General features: G+C 38.4%; 1 protein-coding gene across 2 annotated transcripts in view; it reads left to right on the top strand.

Annotated features, from left to right (window-relative positions):
- Nucleotides 1–24,553, top strand: part of IRAG2 (inositol 1,4,5-triphosphate receptor associated 2) — a 64,050-nt gene that overhangs the window by 29,473 nt on the left and 10,024 nt on the right. For both annotated transcript variants that reach the window (XM_064284470.1, XM_064284471.1), the window contains 12 exons: nt 135–205; nt 3,693–3,750; nt 5,670–5,733; nt 5,820–5,847; nt 6,106–6,246; nt 7,903–8,037; nt 12,613–12,760; nt 14,059–14,102; nt 16,103–16,165; nt 16,283–16,332; nt 16,644–16,745; nt 22,818–22,925. In XM_064284470.1, the coding sequence (XP_064140540.1) occupies nt 135–205; nt 3,693–3,750; nt 5,670–5,733; nt 5,820–5,847; nt 6,106–6,246; nt 7,903–8,037; nt 12,613–12,760; nt 14,059–14,102; nt 16,103–16,165; nt 16,283–16,332; nt 16,644–16,745; nt 22,818–22,925 (1,012 nt within the window). The remainder of the gene's footprint in view (nt 1–134; nt 206–3,692; nt 3,751–5,669; nt 5,734–5,819; nt 5,848–6,105; nt 6,247–7,902; nt 8,038–12,612; nt 12,761–14,058; nt 14,103–16,102; nt 16,166–16,282; nt 16,333–16,643; nt 16,746–22,817; nt 22,926–24,553) is intronic.

The raw sequence follows: 24,553 nt of genomic DNA, 5'->3' as shown, positions 1-24,553 counted from the left end.
TTACGGTACATAATTTGTCCACATGTTAAGACCTTTGCCCTTACTGACCTGCCTGTATTGGCATCCTTATTATTTCTTCCTCTTTTACTTGTTGCTGCTCTCCCAACTGTTAGTATGTTTCATTTTTATCATAGGCACCAGTCCGGCTCCTGACAATATTCCCCTCCCAGGCTCTATGAGTGAGGACAAAGCCATATTACATCTGGTAAGAAAATATACTCACATTAATAAGAGTGATAGTATATTAAAATGGTAGAACTATCCCATTAAGTTTGCAGAGTTCGCAAACACACTCCCTTCTATTTGATTTCAATTCGCAGTGACGCCATAGGGTTTCCAAGGCTATAAATCTCTACGGAGGAGCCCTGGTGGTGCAGTGGTTAAGAGCTTGGCTGCTAACCAAAAGGCCGGCAGTTCAAATCCGCCATCCACTCCTTGGAAACCCTATTGGGCAGTTCTACTCTGTCCTGTAGTGTTGCTATGAGTCCGAATTGACTTGATGGCAATGGGTTAAGTCTCCACAGAAGCAGACTGCTACATCTTTTTCCTGAGGAGTCGCTGGTGGTTTCGAACTGCCAACCTTTTGGTTAGCTGCTAGTCACTTTAACCACTGTGCCACCAGGGTTCCTTTAATTTTGCAAAGTACCCTCATAATTATGATCTCACTTTATCCTTTTAAAACGTTATGTGGTCAATAGAATCTAATTATATCAGTATTTTATAGATGAAGAAGCAGAGGCCATAGTGTCTTTGTCATTTGTCTAAGGTCACACAATACAGCCAGAGCTAGAATCTCCTGACTTCACATTGTTTAGTCATTCATTCACTTATCTGTTTTTTCATCAGATGTCTACTGTAAACAGGCTAAATACCTATCAATAGAGGATTGCTTAAATAAAGGAATGCATTAATAAATAAAGTTGAATAAAACAGTGATATCTGTCTTGAAATTAAATCTTAATCAGGTGAAGAAAAGGCAATTACTCAATAATTAGAGCGTAATTAGTGATAGAAAAGAAAAATGCTTGGTATGGGAGGCCATGGAAGGCATCATGAAGAAGGTGCCAGGTAAATGGAGTCTTAAATAAACTCATGTGAGAAATTTAGACCACAGGTGTTCCAGGCAAGCGGGACAGCATGTGTGGAGGCTGAGGATATGTGCACAGCATGAGTTCTCTTAGGAAAGGCCAAGTAATTTGGCATGGTTGGGGTAAACAGTATATTTTGAGATAGTACAGTATAATGGTCGAGTGGATCTTGGAGCCAGAATCTATGGTTCATATCTTAGTTTCACTACTTACAAACTCTGTGTGTTTTGGGGAAAGTGACTTTATCTATACCTGAGTTTCCTCTTTTCTAAAATGGGGATCGTAACTGTTCCTACCTAATGGATTATTGGGAGAATTAAAGGAATTAATAGATGTAAAGAGATTAGAATAGGTGTAAATAAGTGCTAGATCCTGCTGCTGCTGCTGCTGCTGTGTTTTATGTGGAGAAGTAGTAGAAAAGATAGAACTATTAGGCAGGGACTAGATAATGATGAACCTATTAAACCATGGTAAAATGTCAGATTTAGTCTATTCAGTGGCCTTTCTGTTACAGAACTTAATTTTTTAATAAGGAGTCTTCCCCTGATCCAATACTAGATTGTACCTCCCTGTTACATATTCCCGTAACATCTCATATGTTCCCTATCGTAATATTGTTTAGTTTGATGTAGTTATATTTTGGGCAACATTCTTGGTCAAAAATTGGGGGCTTCCTTTCTCTTGATAGTCTCTAAAATAATTGTTCACTTCTTTTTTTAAGTCAGTAAGTAAAAAATTAGGAGCCCTAGTGGCGCAGTGATTAAGTGCTCAGCTGCTAACTAAAAGGTCAGCAGTTCGAAACCACCAGCTGCTCCACGGGAGTAAGGTGAGGCTTGGAAGACTGGATTTTCCAAAGGTTCCCCCATACGTGTTTTCTTGTTTAATGTTTGCCTTGACACCTAAACTATAAATTCTATGACAGCAAAGACTGGTTCTGCCTTGTTTACTGCCAGAACTCGGCAACTAGCACAGTACCTGCCATATAAAGAGAGAAAGGAAAGAAGATGACTAATTTGAGAAACATTTAGGGGGGTAGAACTCACAGTATATGGTGATTCATATCAGGGTGTGGGAAAGGGTAGATACCTGGGTTTATGGCTTAACCCACAGAATGAATAGAATAACATGAGGGGAGGGAGAAGAGTAGAATTTGTGGGGTAACAAACTGAGACAAATCAGACTGATGCCGGATTCCAATAGTATGTAAGGAGAATTTGTCTATAGCTGTATCCCCATGTTTATAAACTCGCCCTCGAGGCTTTTAAATACAGACCTGCATTTGAAATTTATTATCAAAGAACCAAGTGAATGGTTGAGATTTCCTAAGGACTCTTGCTGATAGGAAGAGAGCACTGAGCACAGTGGAATCTTGATGAACAACATCTAATAAGACAATGAAAAGGCAGAGGGGCCTGAGAAGGAGCTGTTGGAGTGATGGAAGGGCTGATGAGGAGAGGTAAACCAAGGGAAGAAAAATCTTCAAAAAACAGTTTATAGAGAGTTAAAATGCTACTGCAAGGTCCAGCAAGATAAAAACAAAATTGTTCACTGGGTTTGGTAATAAGGAGTTCACTGATAACCTGGTAAGAGCAGTTTCCTTGGAGTGTTGGGTACAAGGACAGACTAGTTAATTGAGTGTGAACAGGAGATGGGGGATTGGGAAGGGCAGACATTTGATGACTCTTCCCCAGAAGCTTGTCCTATGCAGGGTAGGAGAGGAAGAAAATGCCACAGGTAGAAGAGGTCATGGCATAGAGGGAGAATTCCAAAAACTTGAGAATATTTAAATGTTGATGGGAAAGATCCAGTGCTTACCTGTACTATTACATTCGTTACATCTTATCAAAACTCTGTAATTTTTGTCTAAAAATTACATGATGTGGCATCAATGACTCTACCAAGAAATTTGCCTTCTTAGACTTCTATATTTTAGTAGGAAAACTTCAGCTTTCTAAATTTCTCCATTAATTTGGCAATGTTGAATAACTTTAATCATGAAAATAATTGTATTCATACGGAGTAAAATCCTAACATAGCATACTGAATTTTTATGCAAATAACACATGAAAATGCCTTATGGGGGAGGGCGTGGTTAGCAAACAAACGTAGAAGGTGCACGTTATTTGCATTAAAAATATGCTAATTTTAGCAGCTGTTTTTGCCATAATTTCCTCAAAAACCCATATAGAAAGCCACCTGTGACACCACACTTTGCCTCTTCATCCATACAGTCCTGCGCCTCTAACAAGCTCAAACTCAAGTTTCTTGTCTGTAGAGACTTTCCATGCTACTCAAGCTATGGTGTTTCTCTCCTCCATTTTTAGAGCACTTATTTATCATATTTCATATATTTGGTAGTAGATCCTTACTACTTTGTAGTAATTTGAATCATTTTTGCCACTTTTCATATATTTATGTTCTTTCTTATCCCAAATAAATTGGAAACCCCCGTGGGGTGGGTCTCATTTTCTTCCTAATTCCTAGTACAGTTCCTTAAATACTGTAGATTCTCTAATATTTGTGTTAGATTGAGGTTAGGAGAGGACAGGAAGTATGAAGAATTTCTACACTATGTACAGCAATAAAATCTCTTTATGATTTTAGGAAGCCAAAGAGGAACCAGAAACAATGGAAGAGCATAGAAAAGAATGTGCTGCAGGAGGTAAGGAATGTTCTCTCTCAACCCTCATGTGAACTTTTGTTCTCTGTTATTTTTATGGGTGAAATCTTTCTGAGTAAAGATATGGACCTACAAATTCTGCATCTATGGATAAGATCAGCCAATAGGACTAACTCTTGATTCCATTTATATCACTGTCAAAAAGCCACATTTACATTGGATTGACTGTGAAACTCCAGAGGAATATTTGATTCTGCTGCCTAGTCATCTCTTCTCTGTCTTCCGTGTTGGCTACTGCCCTCTTATCATCCTCAAAGGACTTGTAATAAGCCGTGCTGTATTGTGAATTAAGAACTAAGCCAATGTTCATAGCAAATTTAAGCTCCACTTTGAGTTGTTTTTCAGCATCCCATAAGAGTAAATAAACCAGTATTTAAAGAGTAAGTGCTAACCTGCTTTCCTCCCCAGCTAACCTCCATTAGGGTGGGATAGGGGTAGAATTCAGGCTTTGGAGTCACACAGACTCCAGACTGGATCAGTCTCTGATGAGCTGTGTGATCTTGGAAAGTTACTTAACCTTGAGCCCTAGTTTCCTCATCTGCAAAATGGAAATAGTGGCTTAAAAAATAGGTACACTTTATTGAGAATATTCTATGTGCTATGTACTAGGCTAAATTCTTTTTATGTATAGTCCTCCCAAACACTATACAAGGTGGTTAAAATGTGATTCAGTTTTCTAGCCTGTGAAATGTAGGTAATAACAGTACGTACACCACATAGGAAACCCTGGTAGTGTAATGGTTAAGAGCTACATATGCTAACCAAAAGGTCAGCGCTTTGAATCCACCAGGTTCTCCTTGGAAACCCTACGGGACAGTTCTACTCTGTCCTTTAGGGTTGCTATGAGTCGGAATCACCTTGATGGCAACTTTTTTTTTTTTTTTAATACCACATAAGGTTTGCAGTGAAGATCAAATAAATCAATATGTGAAGCACTTAGAAAAGTACCTTGCATAGACATTCTCATAAAAGTTAGCTATTATATGCAAATAATTAATGCCATCCTTATTTTGTAGGCTTAATTAAGTTATAACTTGTCTAAGGTCACACAGCCACAAGGGTCAAAACTAGGATTCAAACCAAACTTTTTCAACTCTAAATCCAGTGCTCTTAATAACTAATATATTGTCCTCTTTGTAAAGTTATCATGAAGAATATCATTAATATGTGTAAAGAGTCTTGTCCTGAGACTGGCATATATTAAACCTGTAACAAACATTGATGCCATGTTTATTATTGTTCCTAGTGTTATTATTACTATTATTATTATTATTGCTACTACAGCCACTACTCCTGCTGCTGCTATTAAAGCCCTGATCTGAAGAAGGGCCAGGGTACCAGAGGAAGGTGTGAATTTAGCACTGGATCAAGTCAAATACACATTGAAATGCAAAGAGAACAAATTGGGCTCTCCTGTGATTCCATGATACCCTCAGGTTGCAGAGACTATTCACGTGTTGATGTGTGAATGGGTGATTTGAATGTCATTGTGATCCCAATGGCATGGCAAAATATTATGTTAAAAAAATATGAGCAAACACATTAGTAACTGGCTTTGGTCTTAGAAGACGGAGCCCTGGTGGTACGGTGGTTAAAGTGCTCAGCTGATAACCAGAAGGTCCGTAGTTCAAATCCACCAGCCATCCGCAGGAGAAAGATGTGGCAGCCTGCTTCCATAAAGACCTCAGCCTTGGAAACCCTATAGAGCAGTTCTAGTCTGTTCTATAGGATTGCTATGAGTCAAAATCTACTTGACGGCAGTGGGTTTTGGTCTATGGTCTTAGACATATTTCAACGAAATGCTTTTGTTTAGTGGGAATGAGGCATAAAACATTTAATCTCATGTGCCTTTAGATGTTAAGCCTTTTTTAACTAAATAATATTTTATGGTCTTTGAATAGACACTGCTGTTTCTCCTCTTCCTGTAACCACTGTGAAATCGGTCAACTTTAGACAAAGTGACAAGTAAGTCTTTCTTCACATAGCACACTAGTATTTTGTGCTCTACTGTTGGTTTATGTTTGAACTAAATTCTGTGTCTTATCCTTCAGCATTTCTGCTAATGAGAAAGAGGTGGAGGTGAGTTTAAAGCACTTTTTTTTTCTTTATTAAAAGAGTGTTGCAGACCCACCTTCTTTAGTTGCTTCGTACTTTTGCAGTCTCATACATTTGGCCTTCTGTCTGGCTGGGCAATGAGTGAGTGCCGGTAAAGCCTATGTAAGTCAGAATTATGTTGCTGGGTGGGTAAGAAAAGCCTCAGGATAGTCTGGTATTAAATTGAAATATTTTACCATATCCAATTTTCTCTCTTCACCCCACATTATTTTTTGACAACAGGCTGAATTTCTCAGATTATCTTTGGGTTTTAAGTGTGACTGGTTTACCTTGGAGAAAAGAGTGAAGCTCGAAGAGAGGTCCCGTGACTTGGCAGAGGAAAATTTGAAGAAGGAAATCACAAACTGTTTAAAGCTGTTAGAGGTTAGAATCAGAACATTTGGGGACTCTACATGGCTATGATAATAATGTTTTCATAATTACACACAAATTTGCTTGTATGACTAGTTCCAACCCCCGCCTGACCCAAATGTGAATTGATAGGAAGTAAGAATCCAGGATCAGGCCAAAGTAAAAGATTGGCTACTAGGAGAGTATCAGCAATTTGAACAAAAAATGCCTTTCAAAGTAAATTACATGAGTTATCTGCCTTCTGTCTAGGTTTTCAAGAAGATTTTAGGCAGTAATCATGCAGAAAACTGGGCAGTAGGAGATACTATCAATTTTAAGCTTCTTCGAAAAGAATCAAAAGTCCCCATTTAGGATTAACTGAAGAAAGAGAATGGTGACTAATTTCAGTCTTCTCAGATGGTGGGCAAACTCTCTTTAGGATACTTCGAGAAGAACAAGGGGATTGTGTCACTGGGTCCATGGAAGTGTAACAACTACTGCTATCCTTCCATCTTGCAAAGTTACCATAAACATAGAAATGCGTTAGAAATGTAAGAAAGCTCACTTTGAATGAAAAAAAAAAAAAAAAACTGAGAAACCGTATTCGGCTTTGCTAACAACTAACATCTGTTCTTCCCTTCCCAGCTGGAAGTGGCTATTTAAACTACAGTAGGAAACTGTGTGTCTGACGATGGCCTTCCCACTGGTTAACAACTCCCAGGCAGCAACCCTTACATATCTGCCTGTTTCAGAAGTAGCCACCATTCATTAAGCGCCTTGCATGTGACAAGCAGTTGCCATGTATTACCTCTAATATCACAAAAAAAAAATATCACAGTACCCCTATAATATCATCTCCATCCGACAAATGAGGAAATAGCAAATCATTAATATTTCTGGAATTAGGATGTAATAACAATCAATGGTGCCTTACAGGCTTATTGGCAGTGCCTTTTCTTTCTTGTTTTACACAAATTAATGGTGCCTTTTTTTAAAATCCATGGCATTTTAGATTTGGGTAAGTCTTAGAAATTTGCTGGTGGAGAGCTAAAGAGTGGTCATGCCAAAAATGAATCCAGGCTTGTCTGCTTCAGATCTGCTGTCCTCTTAATTCTGCCTCTACCTGAATCAGAAGGGAGGTCCTCTATCAGGGAAGGCCATAATCTTGGATCAAGGGCACAGATTTGAAAGGAGCATTCATGAGCCAATGAAGGGCCACCTAGGCAGCCCAGTTGCACCTTGTCATTGATGGAAGAGCCAGTGTAGTAATCAGAGCGTGTCTAATTCCAGTATATTTGCACTCTTTTTCTCAAAAGTTTGAACTGCGCGCCTCATATAGTACATTCGATTTATTAATAAGCACAGTCTCTTCACCATCACCACTTAATGATATCACATCCTATTAACCTTAATGGAAAGATGTGAATGCACAGAGATAGCGGCAAATTTGGGAAGTAAAGAAGGAAGGGATCAAGAAATAGACATAAAACGTTTTTTGAACACATGCGTAGTCTACTAGATAGCCAGTAAAGATATTAATATTTTTATATCATTCATTATTGGTCTTTGCTGTTGCTTTTTATCCTCCACTAAGGTAATTGAGATTTGACTACACATCCACATTTATAGCTTAGTATTAGAATCACTTCTTTGGGTTAGATACATTTTAATATTTTATTCTCCATGCAGTCTTTAACCCCTCTATGTGAAGATGACAGCCAGGCCCTGGAAATCATTAAGAAGCTGGAGAAGGGCATAACATTCCTTAGCCAGTGCACAGTACGGATGGCCAGTAGGGCTGAGATGTTGGGAGCCATTAATCAGGTAACCTGTCTCTGTTTCTTTAGTTACAATGAAATCAAACTAAAAGGATTTGTTTTCTCTGAGTCTACAGATTACAACTCTAGGAAGAAGTTTTAAAAACCACTTCATTATTGTATGACATATGTGCTTAATGTTGTAAAGATAGAAAATGGAATATACAAATAAAAATGTAAAGAAAAATCCCTTGTTAGCCAGTGATAGTCATTATAAAAATTTTATTATATATTCTTCTAGACACTCTCTGTTGATAGATAGATAGCAGCTGTTGACTCCAGCTCATAGCAACCTTACCTACAACAGAAGGAAACGTTACCCAGGCCTGTGTCATCCTCGCTATAGCCATAATATTCAGATTCATCATTGTGGCTACTCTCTCCATACAAAGTTATAGTCTACTTCTTTTTCATTCAACATGTAGCGTGGACAACTTTCTGTATGATACAAATATATACACATATGTCATCATTTCATGTTATTCTGTTGGTTAGGTTAGATCGTAAATTATTTAACCAACTCTCTGTAATTGATCATTTTAAGATATTCTTGATATTTTGGCAGTATAAGCAATGCTACAATAAATATCTTTGTACATTCATCTTTGCACACTCATTCTTGGTGAAATTTCAACATTTCTTCTTGGGCAAATCTGTGGAAACTTGAATTTTTAAAATATATACCTAAATGAACTTGTTAAATATGATATTCTCTTAAAGCGACATTTAATTATGGTGGTGGTTTTACTTTGAACATTTATCATATATATATTTTTAGTATCCTAGCTCTTTTTTCACCTTTCATTAAATAATAATTTTTTATTTTTATTAAAGTTATGAATGTACATAGTTTTAAAAAGTCAAGTAGTTTTATAAGTCTTATTATCCCATTTCCCCTGCTCCAGAGCAATAGTTTTTAATGCTTTCGATTTGTTGGATTGTTTCTTTGTGTGTACTTACATTTATATCTGTAAATAACATGCTCACATTTCTGCATAGTGATTTATTTTCAGTATTAGGCATTATCTATTGATTTCCAAATACAAAGATGAGTATTTCATTCTCGATCATTCTCTGCTCCCATATACCTTTTTAATGGTCCCTCATCATATCGTTGTCCTTTCTTTTTTTCCTTTCCAAGCTTAAATTCCATGGTCAAACACAGCTTTAGTTCCCTTGCATGTACTCTCAACACTTTCTCTTTTGTTTTATTTTACTCTTTTGGCAAATACATAACCCTAGTTAATGGCTGGAAAGCAAAATCACACCCCTATGCTGACTGAGCTCTTTTTAAATTCATCATCATAAACCTCAAGTGGGTCCCTGATGGCTTCCCGTCATTTACCCTCCCTCTCTTGTTAAATATCAATTTCACACCACCTCCTCAAACCACCATCATCTCCTCTCCCGTCTTCTCTGTCAACTGATGACTTGCTTCCTACCTCACTGAGAAAATTGAAGCAATCAGAAGAGAACTGTCATAAATGCTGACCCTGCTAGTACCTGAACCCTTCCTTCCTGTTACTAACAGTAAGTTGTCCTAATCCTATCTAAGCCCAGCCATACCACCATTATATGAGGTTCTAATTCACTCTAACTTAGGAATTTGGGCCCCAATTTTCCCTTCTCTCCTCCACCTTCAATTTTTCCCACTCTACTGAATCATTCCCATATGTATACAAATATACTGTTTCTAAGATGCAAAAAGGAACATAAAACAAACACAAACAAAAAAACCTTTGTTGACTTTTTCTCCCCTGGCTACCACCCTGCTTCTCTCTTCCTGTTTATAGCAAAACTCTTCAAATGAATTGTACTCACTGTCTTCCATCCATCTCATCCCATTTTCTCCTAAACCATGTTAATTACCCTTTTGCCTCCACAAAATTAATTTTATCAAGGTCACCAGTAACCTCCACGTTACCAAATTCAGTTTCTCACTCCTCATCTTCCTTAACCTACCTGCAGCATTGACATGACTAAGCTCTTCCTCCTTCTGGAAACATGCTCTTCACTTGGCTTCTGCATCACATTCCCTGGTTTTTCTCTGTACACTACTGGCAGCTCCTTCCAGGCTCCTTTGCAGGTTCAACCCTCTCCCCCAGATCTCTTAATATGGAGGGGCCCCAGCATTCTACCCTTGTACCTCTGATCTCTATCTGCATACGATTCTAGTTAGCTGAAGATGCCCAAATTCGTGTTTAGCCGGAACCTCTTCCTTGTGTTCCAGACTAGAATAAATGACTGCCATGATTCCTCTGCCCTCTTACCTCTTAGACTTTATCTACCATGTCTGTCTCCCTGGATTATTCCATTCCAGCCACACCGCTATTCTTCCTGTTCATCAGACACACTAGGCACAGTGCCACCTTTGGCCCAAAGCTCTAGCTGTTCCCTCTGCTTAGACTTGAATACTTTTCCTTCAAGTCTTATTCAAGTGTCACCTTCACAGAAAGCCCTTCATTGGCCATCTTATGTACAATTTCAGCCGTTCCCACTCCAGAGTTTCTTATTCCGCCTTTTCCTATTTTTTTCATAGCACTATCACCTGTATCATACTATATATTTTACTTATATTTGGTTTATTGTCTGTCTACTCCCACTAGAATATAAGCTCCATGAAGGAAAAATATTTGCCTGTATGGGTCACTGCTGTGTTCCCCATGCCTAGAATGTGCCTAATACATAGAAGGTGCTCAATAAATATCTGTTAGTAAGTGACTGAATGAGTAATATTAGATAAGTATTTTGTATTAACATTACTCCCACCCAAAACCCACTGCCGTCGAGTTGATTCAGACTCATAGCGACCCTATACGACAGAGTAGAACTGCCCTGTACGGTTTCCAAGGAGCACCTGGCAGATTCAAACTGCTCACCTTTTGCTTAGCAGCCATAGCACTTAACCACTACACCACCAGGGTTTCCGTTAACATTATTTTGACCCTGTAAATGTTGCTTATAGCAGACACAGTACAGTGGTCTATTATGACTTTTCCTTCTTTGTACAGACTCATGTTCATGTTCCTGGAATTAATCATTTTTCTTTGTCATGATTGTTATTTACTTAGTTTCCTAATATCACCTATTCATTCCCAGACTCTCCCAGAGTCTAGTTCTTCCAATACATTCAAACTCAATAGGTGTTCTGTCAACTTCATCTTCTTTGAGATGTTGCTACACTAGAGACTTCCCACCTGTTCCGCTTGGGACTGATTGTTCTTTACTTCCCTCCTGAGTCTTAAAAAAACAGAATAAAACCCATTGCTGTCGAATCGACTCCAGGGAGCAGCTGGTAGATTTGAACTTCTTGTTGTTGTTATTGCAAACCAAAAAGTTAGCAGCTGAATGCTTAACCACTGTGCCACCAGGGCTCCTTGTAAGTCTCAGGAACTCTTCCAAATGAGGATTCCTTTCACTTCTCTCTGTAGTTGATCCATTTCCTGGATCTCATGTCTTCCTTTTTGCTGGTTTATTCCTTTATTTTCGTGGAGCATTTTACCTAGCAGTTTCCTGAGAAAAAGAGGATATATGGAAGGTAAACTTTTTGGGTGTTGCATGACTGAGAATGTGTTTATCTTCATGCTCAGTTGCTATTCTGGCTTTGTGAAGGGTTCTAGGTTTAGAGATCATTTCCCTTAGATTTTTCATTGTGATGCGTCATTTTTCTACTTGGCATTTGGTACTGCTACTGAAGTCTGATGCCACTGGACTCTTAAACCTTTGTTTATAATCTTTTTTTACTTCTCAGGAGCTTTTAATACAACTTATTTTCCTTACTACCCTCCTTTGCTCTGAGTTTATTTTCATTCACTGTTTTTGGCCTTGAGTAGGCATTTTAAAGCTAGCAAGTTACATCCTTCAGTTTGGAATTTTTCTTATATCCTTTTGTATATTTTCTAGCATTTTTCTGCATTTTCTGTACTTTCTCAAGTTCCCATTATTTGAATATTGTATCTCCTGAGCTGCTCCTCTCTCATCTCTTTTCTACCTCTTAGTCTTTTTGCTCTAGTTTCAGGGAGATTTCCTCAACTTCATCTTGAAGCTCTTCTATTGAATCTTTTTTATGTTTTAAGTTTCCAGAATCTATTTTTTGTTGTTGTTATTGTTCTCTAGATGTTCTTTTTTTAATAATACTTTGTCCCTATTTCATGGATACAATAATTACTCTTAACTGTCTGAAGATGTGATAGACTCCTTGAAGTTTTACTCTTACTGCAGCCTGTTTCTTCCAGCTTGCTTCTTTGTTTTGGTGTCTATCTTTCATGCTAGAGACTTTCCTCCATCATCTGGTAATACAGCTGATTGGGAGCTCTATGTATGTTGGGCGGGGCAGGTTCTCGTTGACTCTGAGCTTCACACATGCTAAGATGTTCCATTGGAGTACACTTAAAGTATTTGTCTTAGGCTGGGTTCTCTAGAGAAGAAAAAACCAGTAAAACGTGTGTGTGTGTGTAGACAGAGAGATTTATATCAAGAAAATGCCTCACACGGTTTTTAGAGGCTGGGTAACACCCCAAGTCCATGCGGCAGGAAAGAGAATAGTATTTTCAGTGTAACTTGTTCTCCCCCCCTCCACTAGGAAAGCCGGGTTAGTAAAGCAGTTGAAGTGATGATTCAGCATGTAGAAAACTTGAAGAGAATGTATGCCAAAGAGCATGCTGAATTAGAAGAACTGAAACAGGTGCTTTTGCAGAATGAAAGATCTTTCAACTCTCTTGGAGATGAAGGTAATAGATAAAAGTTTAAGATAACAGTATCAGGTTTTTCTAACATTTTCCTCTTTCATTTTCTCTTTTTAAACCTTATTATATCTTTAATATAAGACCCTTAGATTAAGGTTATGTTAGAATAATAACTCATTCCTATTATTTATACAACCAAAAGTAAGATTTCAGAAAACAAGTTGGGAGACAAGAAGGATTTATTGACAATGACACCAAAAAATGTACTAAATCAATTTAGATTGCTGAAATGAGAGAATATATTTAATCCAGTCCATTAAGTTGACCCTCCCATTGCTGCTGAGTCTGTTGAAGCTGCTGGTGACCCCATATGTTAGAGTAGAACTGAGATCCATAGAGTTTTTTCGGCTTTCATCATTATGGAAGCAGATCATGAGGCCTTTTTTCCATGGCACCGCTGGGTGGGTTTGAACCACCAACCTTTTGGCTGGTAGCCAAGAGCAAACTGTTTGTCCCACTCAGGGACCTATGTTGACCCTAGTGTTTCTCTGTTTAGGATATGTTAAGATTAGTTCTTCCTCCACACATAAAGTAAGGAAGAATAACGTGAATAAACCATTCTCATCAATGATGGTTTTGTATTCCTCAAAGCAGGGATGACCTTGGCACAGTAAACTGGATAGATAGGGAAACATTATGAGGCCATGGATATCTTATCACAAGGTTTATACAAATCTTACAATAGTTTCATGTTAGATAAACAGTTTAAACTTTTCTGGCAGAATGAACTCTTCCTTCTTCTAGAAAAGTAATCATATAAGATATTCGTTTGATCTGTATTTTGAGATTCATTAATTCAACAGATGTCATTTAGTGCCTACTATGTGCTAGGTTAAAGGAACTCTGGTGGCGTGGTGGTGAAGCACCTCAGCTGCTAACCAAAAGGTCAATAGTTTGAACCCACCAGCTGCTCTGCAGGAGAAAAATGTGGCAGTCTGCTTCTGTAAAGATTTACAGTTTTGGAAACCTTATGGGGGAATTCTACTCTGTCCTGTTATAGGGTGGATATGAGTCAGAATCAACTTGACAGCAACACGTTTGGTTTTTGGTTTTTTCTGTGCTAAGTAGGTGTTGTTGACATCTATAGTGACAAAGAGTATTGTTTTTCACTTAAGATGGTAATTGTTATGAATCACAAAATAAATGATAAGCAGATATTACTCCGTAGTCTCTAGGGTGTTAAATAAGACTTTTCTGATCATTGCATTTTTTTCTAAAGAATTAAGACCATTCCTTTAACATCAATTACATATGTAATTTGTTAAATGTGTTTTTCCCTTCAGATGACTGCCAAATTAAAAAACGTTCAGCTTCTCTAAACTCCAAGGTAATTATTCCCTTGTTAATGCATTTAACAAATGTCTACCAAATGCTTACTTTTTTTTTTTTAAATATTATTTGAAGCTACATGGTTTTAAATGTAAATCACAAAACAAGTGATCTTAATTATGTGTGTGTGTGTGTGTGTGTGTGTGTGTGTGTGTGGAGTCCTCATGGTGCAGTTGTTATGCATTTGGCTGCTAACCAGAAGGTCAATAGTTTGAATCTACCAGCTGCTCCTTAGAAACCCTATGGGGCAGTTCTACTCTGTCTTACAGGATTACTATGAGTTGGAATCAACTCAACGGTAATAAGTGTGTGTGTGTTTACATTTATATGTAGGCATTTATATTTCCTGCTATATTGTTGTACTAATTAAGTCTGCCTGCTAGGGTCAGGAAAGCCATCGAAACAATAGTGTTTCTTTATCATGTAAAACAAAAGTTGGAAATAGGAGTCCAGAGATGGTAGAGTAGCTTCACCAGATCCTTTAGGACCAGGCTTCTCCTCTCTTCCTACTCCATCATCAGCTCTTAGCCTCCACCACATGGTCTAAGATGCTTGTTCAGATCCCGCACTAAGTCCATATTGTTACATCCAGCCACTCTCCAAGAAGAAAGAAGCAAAGAGAGGTGTTCCCTCTCTTTCTAGAGAGACTTGCTGGATGTCCCACATAACGTTTCCCTTTTCCTCCTTGGCTCCATGTAAGACTGGGAGTAGTTTTTATTCTGGAGGCTGTGAGCCTAGCTAAAAGTCACAGGGTTTGTTTCTAAATTAAAAGGGGAAAAATGAGATATTGAAAGTCAGCCAGCAATCTTAGCCACAGTTTGAAAATCAGGATTTCACAGATTTATAGAATTTTTGAGCAAGTGACTTTACAGTCATTCCATGCACCAAAACCAAGCCCACTGCCATCGAGTTGATTCCAACTCATAGTGACCTATAAGACAGAGTAGAACTGCCCCATAGGGTTTCCAAGCTGTAAATCTTTATGGAAGCAGACTGCCGCATCTTCCTCCCTTTCGGTCGCTGGTGGGTTTGAACCTTCAACCTTTTGATTAGCAGCTGAGTGCTTTAATCACTGTAAAAACAGGGCTCCTTATTCCATCCAAATCCCTCTTTTTTCACAGAAGAGGAAGCAGCAAAGCACAGAAGTTAAGTGATTAATCATGATCATGTAGAGGTAGAACCCAGGTTTCTTAGATCCCAGTCAGAAATTTAGGATGCTCTATTACATATGAAAATAAGTTAGAGATGGTGGTTTAAGGAAAAGATTCACCATAAAAGTACTTTAAATTAGTACATGTACTACATTTAAAATGTTTTTCATATTCCAAAATTGTTCTTATTTAAGTTTTAAGAACCACATAATACTGCATAACATTTTTCTGTGTAAAGCCCAAGTCTGAACTATAAATACATCCACGCATTAAAATATCAGACTCATCCTTAAATGGAAAAAAAAAAAAAATGAAAAAAAGAAAGGCTGTGAATATGGGTGCATAATTTATCTCCTCTAAAAAAAAAAATTTTTTTTTTTTTGAGTTCGGAAAAACTTTTCTAAGCATAGAAGCAATGATAGCAAAGGAAAAAAAATGAATAGATTTGGCAGCATTAACAATAAAAAAATTTTCAGCCATAGATATCGTGAGCAAAATTAATATGAACAAAGGACATAAATAGGTAGTTCTTGGAGTAGAAATACACATGGTTGTTCAAGATAGAAAAACAATGTTCAGTGTTACTAAAAGTCAAATAAATACAAACCAAAACATGAAACTATATATTCCTTGTTTGATAGGCAAAAATTACAATAATTCAATGTTGGGGAAGGTAGAATATTCTAGAAGTCAATTTGACCATAGCAAAAGTCTTTCAACTGTTCCTGTTGTGTAACCCAGGAGTGGACAAGTACATGGATGTGTGTGTCCAGTATGTTCAGCAGTGTTGCATACAGGAATAAAATATTGAAAATTTTCTAAATGTACCTTTTCCTTCTTCATGTAGCCATCTTCTCTTCGAAGAGTGAGCATTGCCTCTTTGCCCAGAAATATTGGAAATGTAGGAACGGTAAGCAAATTCCTAAGCATTTTTAATAAAAGCATATTCATTTTCAGATGACAAAAATATGAATTTACCCCACTAAATTCGTATTTTATCATTTCTTTAACATCTGAACTTCTAAAGATGGCTGGGATGGAAAATAATGACAGACTTAGTCGGAGGTCAAGCAGTTGGTAAGTGTAATTTGATAATTGCTTTTTCAGAACCTTACTATATTATAGTTGGGCTAACATAAATGAGCATTTGAAAAAAGTGATACAGTAACACTTGATTTGTAGAGTACAAATACAGTGACATTTATTAACAGAATAATTTTTAATGCATATAATATTAATATTATGGGGTTGTTTTATTATGAAACAGGAGTTATATGAATGTGCCAAAAAATCAATTATATAATTTTTGTATTAATTTAAGCCATAGGGAATAAATTGATAATGGCTAAAGATACATTTAACAAGTAGATATAATCATCTTTATTTAGGCGTATTTTGGGGTCAAAGCAGAGTGAACACCGTCCCTCACTACATCGATTTATTAGCACTTATTCCTGGACAGATGCTGAAGAAGAAAAATGCGAAGTGAAGTAAGTGAAGCTTGGTGTGCTTATTAACCTGACTGAACCATGGCATAAACAGTGGGGACCACGTTTATTCAGAGATGAGATCAAGGCTGCATCATCAAAAAAGATAATTTATTGTGAAAGACTTTTTATAAACTATAAAGCAGTATGGAGCCCTGGTGTACAGTGGTTAAGAACTCGGTTGCCAACCAAGAAGTCAGCAGTTCGAAGCCACCAGCCGTTCCTTGGAAACCCTATGGGGCAGTGCTGCTCTGTCCTATAGGGTCGCTATTAGTTGGAATTGACTCGATGACAGCAGGTTTTGGTATAAAGCACTATATAGATACTATTTGTGGATATATTCACTCCTGTAGCACTCAAATCTGCAAGGTTACAGTCCTGAGTTAGAAAGACCCTGGAATTTGCCAGACTTGCAGAGATACTTTTTTCCTGAATAGGTATCTGGCCCTCAGGAGGAAAGGTCAGTAAAGAGCCACGGAAATAAAATGTTTATTAACTTAAGTTTTTTAAAAAGAAATATAGGTGTAACATATATGTGTGTATATATATATATATGCACATATATGTAACATATGTATTGTTTATATGTCTTTCATTTATGTAAATCAAGAGTAGGAGAAACATAAAACTCTATTTAGCAAATTTAAAAAAATAAATAAAATACGGTGTACAAAAAAAAAAAAAAAACCCATTGCCATCGAATCGGTTCCAACTCATAGCAACCCTATATGACAGATTAGAACTGCCCCAAATATGGTATAAAAATGGTATAGTGGTTAAGAATTCTGCTGCTAACCAAAAGGTTGATGGTTCAAACCTACCAGCTGCTCCGTGGGAGAAAGATGTGGCAGTCTGCTTCTGCAGAGATTTACAGCCTTGGAAACCCTAAAGGACAGTTGTACTCTGTCTTACGAGTCACTATGAGTCAGAATTAACTCAACAGCAATGGCTTTGGTTTTTTTTTTTTTAAGGTAGAGGGCAAGAAGGAGGGACATGAAGGAATACTGCCTCTGAGTCGTATCGTTGGGTAACCTTGGGAAATTGCTTAATCTTGTGTGGTTTCAGTTTCCTCATCTGTACAATTAAGAGATTTTAGCACTGTGCTAAGGATATAAAGATTAGTAGACCCAGTACCCACTCTCAAAGAGCCCATGTTGTTGTTGTTTTAATAATTCTGGGAGTCCACCTGTCTTAGTTACCTAGTGCTACTAAGAAATACCACAAGTGGGTGGCTTTAACAAATGGAAATTTATTTTCTCACAGTTCAGGAGACTAGAAGTCCAAATTCACGGTGCCAGCTTTCTCTCTCTGTTGGGGCTGGAGCAAGGTCTTTGTCTCTTTTCAGCTTCTGCTCCTTAGTTCCTTGGCAATCTTCATGTGGCCTGGCGTCTGTCACCCCCATCTCTGCTTATTTCTCTGTGCCTAATCTCATTTTTTTTATCACAAAGCTGATTGGCTTAAAGCACACCCTACACAGACATGTCCTCACTAACTAACAAAGGAAATGCTATTCCCAAATGGGATTTACAATACATATTTTTGGGGACACAATTCAATCCATAACATTTCACCCTTTGGCCCCCCGAAATTCATGTCCTTTGCACATGCAAAACACAGTCTCATCTTCTGAATCATCTAAATCAAATGTGTGTGAGACTTTAGGTGTATTCCATCCCGGGGCAGAGGTTCCCATCACCTCTGAACCTGTGACATCTGGAGTACAAGTTATCTGCTTCCCAAGTACAATGGTGGGACAGGCACGAGGTAGACATTTCTATTACAAATAGGAGAAACTGGAAGGAAAGAAGGGTTCACAGGAACCAACCAAGTCCAAAACCCACCAAAACAAATTACATTAGCTCTCAAGGCTTGACAACAATTCTCTGTTCTCCCAGACCATCTAGGTAGCTGCCCCGCCCTCCAGACTCTGGGTGTTGGCTATGCTGTCTGGATTCAGCCCTACCTTACAGGCCCACTGGGACAGCAACTCTGCTCCTTCGGCTTTGGGCAGACCCATTCTCCTAGTCCATCTGAGTGGTGACCCCACACCCTTGCTCTGGCAGGCTCCATTCTTCTGTCCCTTGGGTGTGGCAACCCTGCCTCCTCAGCTTTGGGTGGCAGCACCACCCTTCTGGCACACAGGAATGGCAGCCCCACATCCCAGAACCAACTTGATGGAGATCTGACTCTTTGAAACCTAGGAGGCTGTAGCTCCACCCTTTGAAACCCAGGATGCCATGATCATACCCTTTGATACCTAGGAGACTGTGGCTCTGCCTTTTGAAACCAAGGCAGCCCTGCTTCCTATGCTTCTTCCAACAGTTTTGCTGATCTCTGAACTGATCCGAGAATGGGCCTTTTCTTTTCTTGGATGACAAAATACATAGTTCCTTTGTCCTGTTTCCTGCCTGTAGAACTCCAAGAGGCAGACAGCTTTCCTTCCTTTTGGTCTTGTCTCTGTCCCCTTCAGTCTAAGCCAATGGGTTTTCTTCTGTGGTAGTTGGTTAGATTCATCAGGCTTAATCTTTTTAATAAAAGATTATGTAGCCACATCCTTGGTGTCCTGAGTTTGTACAACAGAATTTTCCAAATCTTTAAGTTCTGGTTTTGTTTCGAACACCTTGTTTTTAAGGCAATCTCTTTCCTCTCACATTTTACTATAAACAGCAGGGAGAAACCATGATCCCTCTTTAAGATCTTGCTTAGAAATCTCCTCAGCCAAATTCCCAAGTTCATCACTTAAAAGTTCTATCTTCCACCAAACATTTGAACATAATTTAGACAAGTTCTTTGTCACTACATAAAAAGCATTGCCTTCATTGTCCAATCACGTTCATTATTTCCTCTGAAAGCCTTACCAGCATCACATTTAATGTCCACATGTACAGCAACGTTCTGTTGATAGTGCCATATGTGTAAGACAATAGTGACTTTTTCTATGGTTCTTCCCACTTCCTTTTGAACCTTCATCATAATTGCCTTTGACATCCGTAATTCTACCAACAGTCACTTCAAGGAAATTTAGGCTTTTACTACTTGCCAGGCGCTCCTTGGAAACTCTATGGGGCGGTTCTACTCTGTCCTATAGGGTCACTATGAGTCAGAATCAACTCGATGGCAGTGGGTTTGGTGGGTTTTTTTTTTTTTTTTAATTAGGCACCTTAAAACTCTTCCAGCCTCCACCCATTACCCAATTCCAAAACCACTTCCACATTTTAGGTATTTCTTAGAGCAGCACCCCATTCTTCGTACCAAGTTGTCTTAAGTATCTAGTGCTGCTATAAGAGAACTACCACAAGTGGGTGGCTTTAACAAACAGAAATTTATTTTCTCACAGCTTAGGAGGCTAGATATCTAAATCCAAGGTCCTGGCTCTAGAGGAAGGCTTCCTGTCTTTGTTGGCTCTGAGGGAAGGTCCTTGTCTCTTTTCAGCTTCTGTGCCTCAGTTCCTTGGCAATCTTCATGTGGCCTGGCATCGACCACCCCCCATCTCTGCTTGTACCTAATCTACTCATTTTTTATCTCAAAAGTGATTGGCTTAAGACACATCCAACACTGATATCACCTGATTAACTAAAAAAGAAAACCCTATTCCCAAATGGGATTACATCCACAAGTATAGGGGTTAGGATTTACAACACATATCTTGGGGTACACAATTCAGTCTCTAACAATGATAATGAAACAGGGCCTCGAACCAGTTCTTCCCAGTTCAGTTATGGCCAAGGAAGTAAAAACAGAACAGACTTGAATTTTAAAAATTAGGTGAACTGGAATGATAACTGGAACGGTAAAAATTACACGCCAAAGCCCTGCTAAAAACTTAATCTCCTTCGAAAATAAGGGCAGCGTATCCACTGCATATCAACCGAATTTCTTACCCGTCAGATTTTGAGCAGAGTTGGAAATAGTGGTGCCGTGCTCAAAGATAGCCAACCACACTGCTTTGAATGAGTGTTGCTCTCCAGAGTCCTGCCAATAATTCAGTCTCACGCATCAGGCTTCCGAAAAGACTCACTGCACCTCTTCAAGTCTCTCATTTGAGGGCTTCCACCTGTAATTTTTCCACTCCAGTTATCGTCCCAAATCACTCAAATTTTAACAATTCCTGTTCATTCCAGTTTCACTTCGTCAGCCATTACTGAACTGGTTCAAACTGGTTTGAAGCCCTGTAATGAAACAATTAAGTTTTGTTCAGGTGGAGGGAACTCTTTGTAGGTAACACAATTCTATTCAAAATATAATCAATCCAATTGCTCTACTCCAGCTCAGTGAATAGTAGATTGTTTTAACTATCTTTACATTGAGGGTACTTTTGTAAAGATTTTCCAAATTATTAAGATTTTTAGATAAAGAGAAGCAATGATACTTTACAGGTTATTCCACATTAGAAGTAATCAAAAATCCTACAAAGGAAAAAGTAACATTAATTGCTAATAGAATATGAAAAATGACATGGTAGAAGAATATTTAAAAATGATACTTTTTTTTAAAGTGTTAGAAATTTTATTAAAGGTTACAATCCATAAAGTCATACTCATACAAAAACTGCAAAAAATTCTAGGCATACAAACTATTATCTATATTAACATGCCATCTGTCTTCTCCAAATGTCAAAAATGCCCTTGTTTTAATGATACAAAAAGTCTTTAGAAAGTCAAATCCATTGTCCTTTTATGTTGGGTAAGAAACCTATTATCTTCATTCATTTCATGGAATCCATGTTAAAAGAACCTGGTGTTGGTTGTGTATCATCACAGCACTCTTGTATTAATCCATTTTTCCTCAATTCCCCATAGTAGGCTGCCATCTTGATTTCTGAGAGGGAGGGTCCATTTGAGACTCTTCAAGCTGACTGGGTGTAAATGCTTCCAACGTCTGCTACTTTGTACAGGTCTTTTAGAGAATTCAGTCTCAGGATTTACGCTTCCGCTAAATAAAATATAAACTTTTCCAAATATTTCCTTTTCATCGAAGATACAACTCCATCTGTTTTCAAAATGGCATACCTCAAAAGACCGGTATTTGTTCAGAACCATCCACACCAAATTAATTTTAATCTTGTAAGTTACAAGGACAGAAGGGGGCTCTCCTCGTGCGGTCCCCTGTGTCTCCCGCCTGCGGTCACCTGCCGCCGCCCCTTTCCCTGCGCGGTCCCGATCCCCGACCAAGGCCGCCCACCGCCCACCCTGACTGCAGGGTCTGCAGCAAGGCCCCACATGCCCCCCGCCCCCCGGTCCGGCGACCCCAGCCTTTGGTGCTGAGGAGCATCCCGCCCAGCAAAGCCGGCGCACGAGGCCCGGCCCTTTTAGAAATGATAAAAAAAATAAAAAATATTTTTTTTTCTTTTAGAAATGATATTGATGACAAATTTCATTATATATTGAAAAAATATATAAAAGAGGAAGAAATATGGCATCCAAATTTATTTAAAGTGTGGTTAAATACATTTACAGTAAGTCCCCGGATTAAGAACGTCTGACTTATGGACAACTGGTACTTAGGAACAGACTGCCATAAAGCCTATTGTGTTAAAATTTTGAATTAAATACAGTGGTTCATAATTACGAATGCACGTACTTTGTGACACTCACGAAGACATTTAAGGGCTTCAGCAGTTGGCTGTATCATGTTGCTGTTAACACTCGCTTGAGTGTGTAACTTTGTTCTGACTTACCTACAAATTCAAGTTAAAGGCAGATTTAGGAATGAATCTCATTCATAACCCGGGGAATGCCTGTATATGCAGAGAGATCACAGTATTAACATTGGTTAACTGTAAGTGGTAAGATTGACAAACTTTATATGTTCTTTGTATATTTCACCAATTTTCTACAATTTTTGTTCTTTGGCTCATATCCCAACTTTCTACAACAAATATTTATTACTTTTCCAAATAGAATAATAATTTTTTAAATAAAATTCCTGTAAATGGTTAAAAATATTAAATTTGGCAATTTGACTTTTAGAGAGAAATATCAAATCTTCCTGAAGCAAAACAAGTATCTGTGAACCTCCTAAGTTATATATCCATATCCTTAATTTCAAATATTTTAAAACAAAATTTATTTACAGAACTAAAGACGACTCAGAACCACCTGGAGAAGAAATAGTAGAACAGACGAGGAAGCCAAGTCTCTCTGAAAAGAGAAATAATCCATCAAAATGGGATGTTTCTTCAATGTAAGTTGTCCATTTGCTAAATGATAGGGAGTATTTTAGTGGAAATGAGGAAAGGTAAGGCAGGGTTACTAAAAGACCTTTCAAATGTTTATATTTATGATGAATAGCAAACTTGGCGTGGTCTACAATAGCTATACCTGAACCTACGTTACAAGAGGCAGGAGAGTTTACAGTGTTAGGATCTTGGCTCTGGAGCCAAATGGCCTAGGCTCAAACTCCAGCTCTCTAACTAGCTATAAGGGGCCCTGGTGGTACAGTGGTTAAGTGCCCAGCTGCTAACTGAAAGGTCACTGATTTGAACTCACCAGGCGCTCTGTGGAAGAAAAAAACCTGGAAATCTCCCATAAAGATTACAGCCTAGGAAACCTTGTGGGACAGTTCTACTCTGTCTTATAGGGTTGCAGTAAGTTGGAATCAACTCAATGGCACACAACAGCAACAACAACTGGGTGAGGAGTCCTTGGGAGGCACAAACAGTTAAGAGCTTAACTACTAAGCAAAATGTTGGCAGTTCAAACTGACTCAGGTACCTTGGTGGAAAGTCCTGATGATCTGCTTCCAAAAGGTCACAGCTATGAAAACCCTATGGAGTAGTTTTACTCTGAAACACATGCAGTTGCCATTAGTCAGAATCAACTTGATGGCAACTGGTTTTTTAACTAGTTATGTGATATTGGCAAGTTCAACCATTACTGAGCACCCAAACACTCAGTGCCGTTGAGTCAATTCCAACTCATAGCGACCCTATAGGATATAGTAGAACTGCCCCATAGAGTTTCCAAGGAACGCCTGGCAGATTCGAACTGCTGACCCTTATGGTTAGCAGCCGAATAGTGATGATAATAGTATTTATGTCATTTATGTCACTCTGTTGTCATGATTGGAAACCCTGGTGGCGTAGTGGTTAAGTGCTACGACTGTTAACCAAGAGGTCAGCAGTTCGAATCCGCCAGACGCTCCTTGGAAACTCTACGGGGCAGTTCTGCTCTGTCCTATAGGGTCACTATGAGTCGGAATCGACTTGACGGCAGTGGGTTTTGGTTTTTACTGTCGTGATTAAATGAATTAGCACATGCAAAGTGTTGAGTACAGTGTCTAGCACTGAGTCAACTGTTCAAAGACCTAAATGATGGTGTAATAAGCTTTTTTGTGGGCATTTCTAAAGGAAATACAGTTTAAATTTCAGCACAGCAAAGTACAGGTTATGGTGAGAAGTAAGTGACATGTTTATATACACATATATATGTACATAAGAAGCCCTGGTGGTGCAGTGGTTAAGAGGTATGGCTCCTAGCCAAAAGGTCAGCAGTTTGAATCTACCAGGCGCTCCTTAGAAATGCTATGGGGCAGTTCTGCTGTGTCCTATAGGGTCTCTCTGAGTCAGAATCGACTTGATGGCAACAATGTTTGGTTTTGGTTTTTTTAAATATATGTACATACACATATATCCTACTCTACCCAGTAAATAATATTTCCAGTTGCACTATAAGTTGCCTTTCCTGGTTGAAATGATATAAATATTAGACTATACCAGCTAGGAGTGAAATAATGCCTAAATCACATTATTTTCAGATTCTCATCATACTACATCATTTAATTCTAATAATTATTGGGGCGGGGGGGAGGGC

This window comes from Loxodonta africana, chromosome 4 (assembly GCF_030014295.1).
Source record: "Loxodonta africana isolate mLoxAfr1 chromosome 4, mLoxAfr1.hap2, whole genome shotgun sequence".
Taxonomy (NCBI): domain Eukaryota; kingdom Metazoa; phylum Chordata; class Mammalia; order Proboscidea; family Elephantidae; genus Loxodonta; species Loxodonta africana.
The sequence above is the reverse complement of the archived record's forward strand: the minus strand, read 5'-3'. Positions and strand labels throughout refer to the sequence as shown.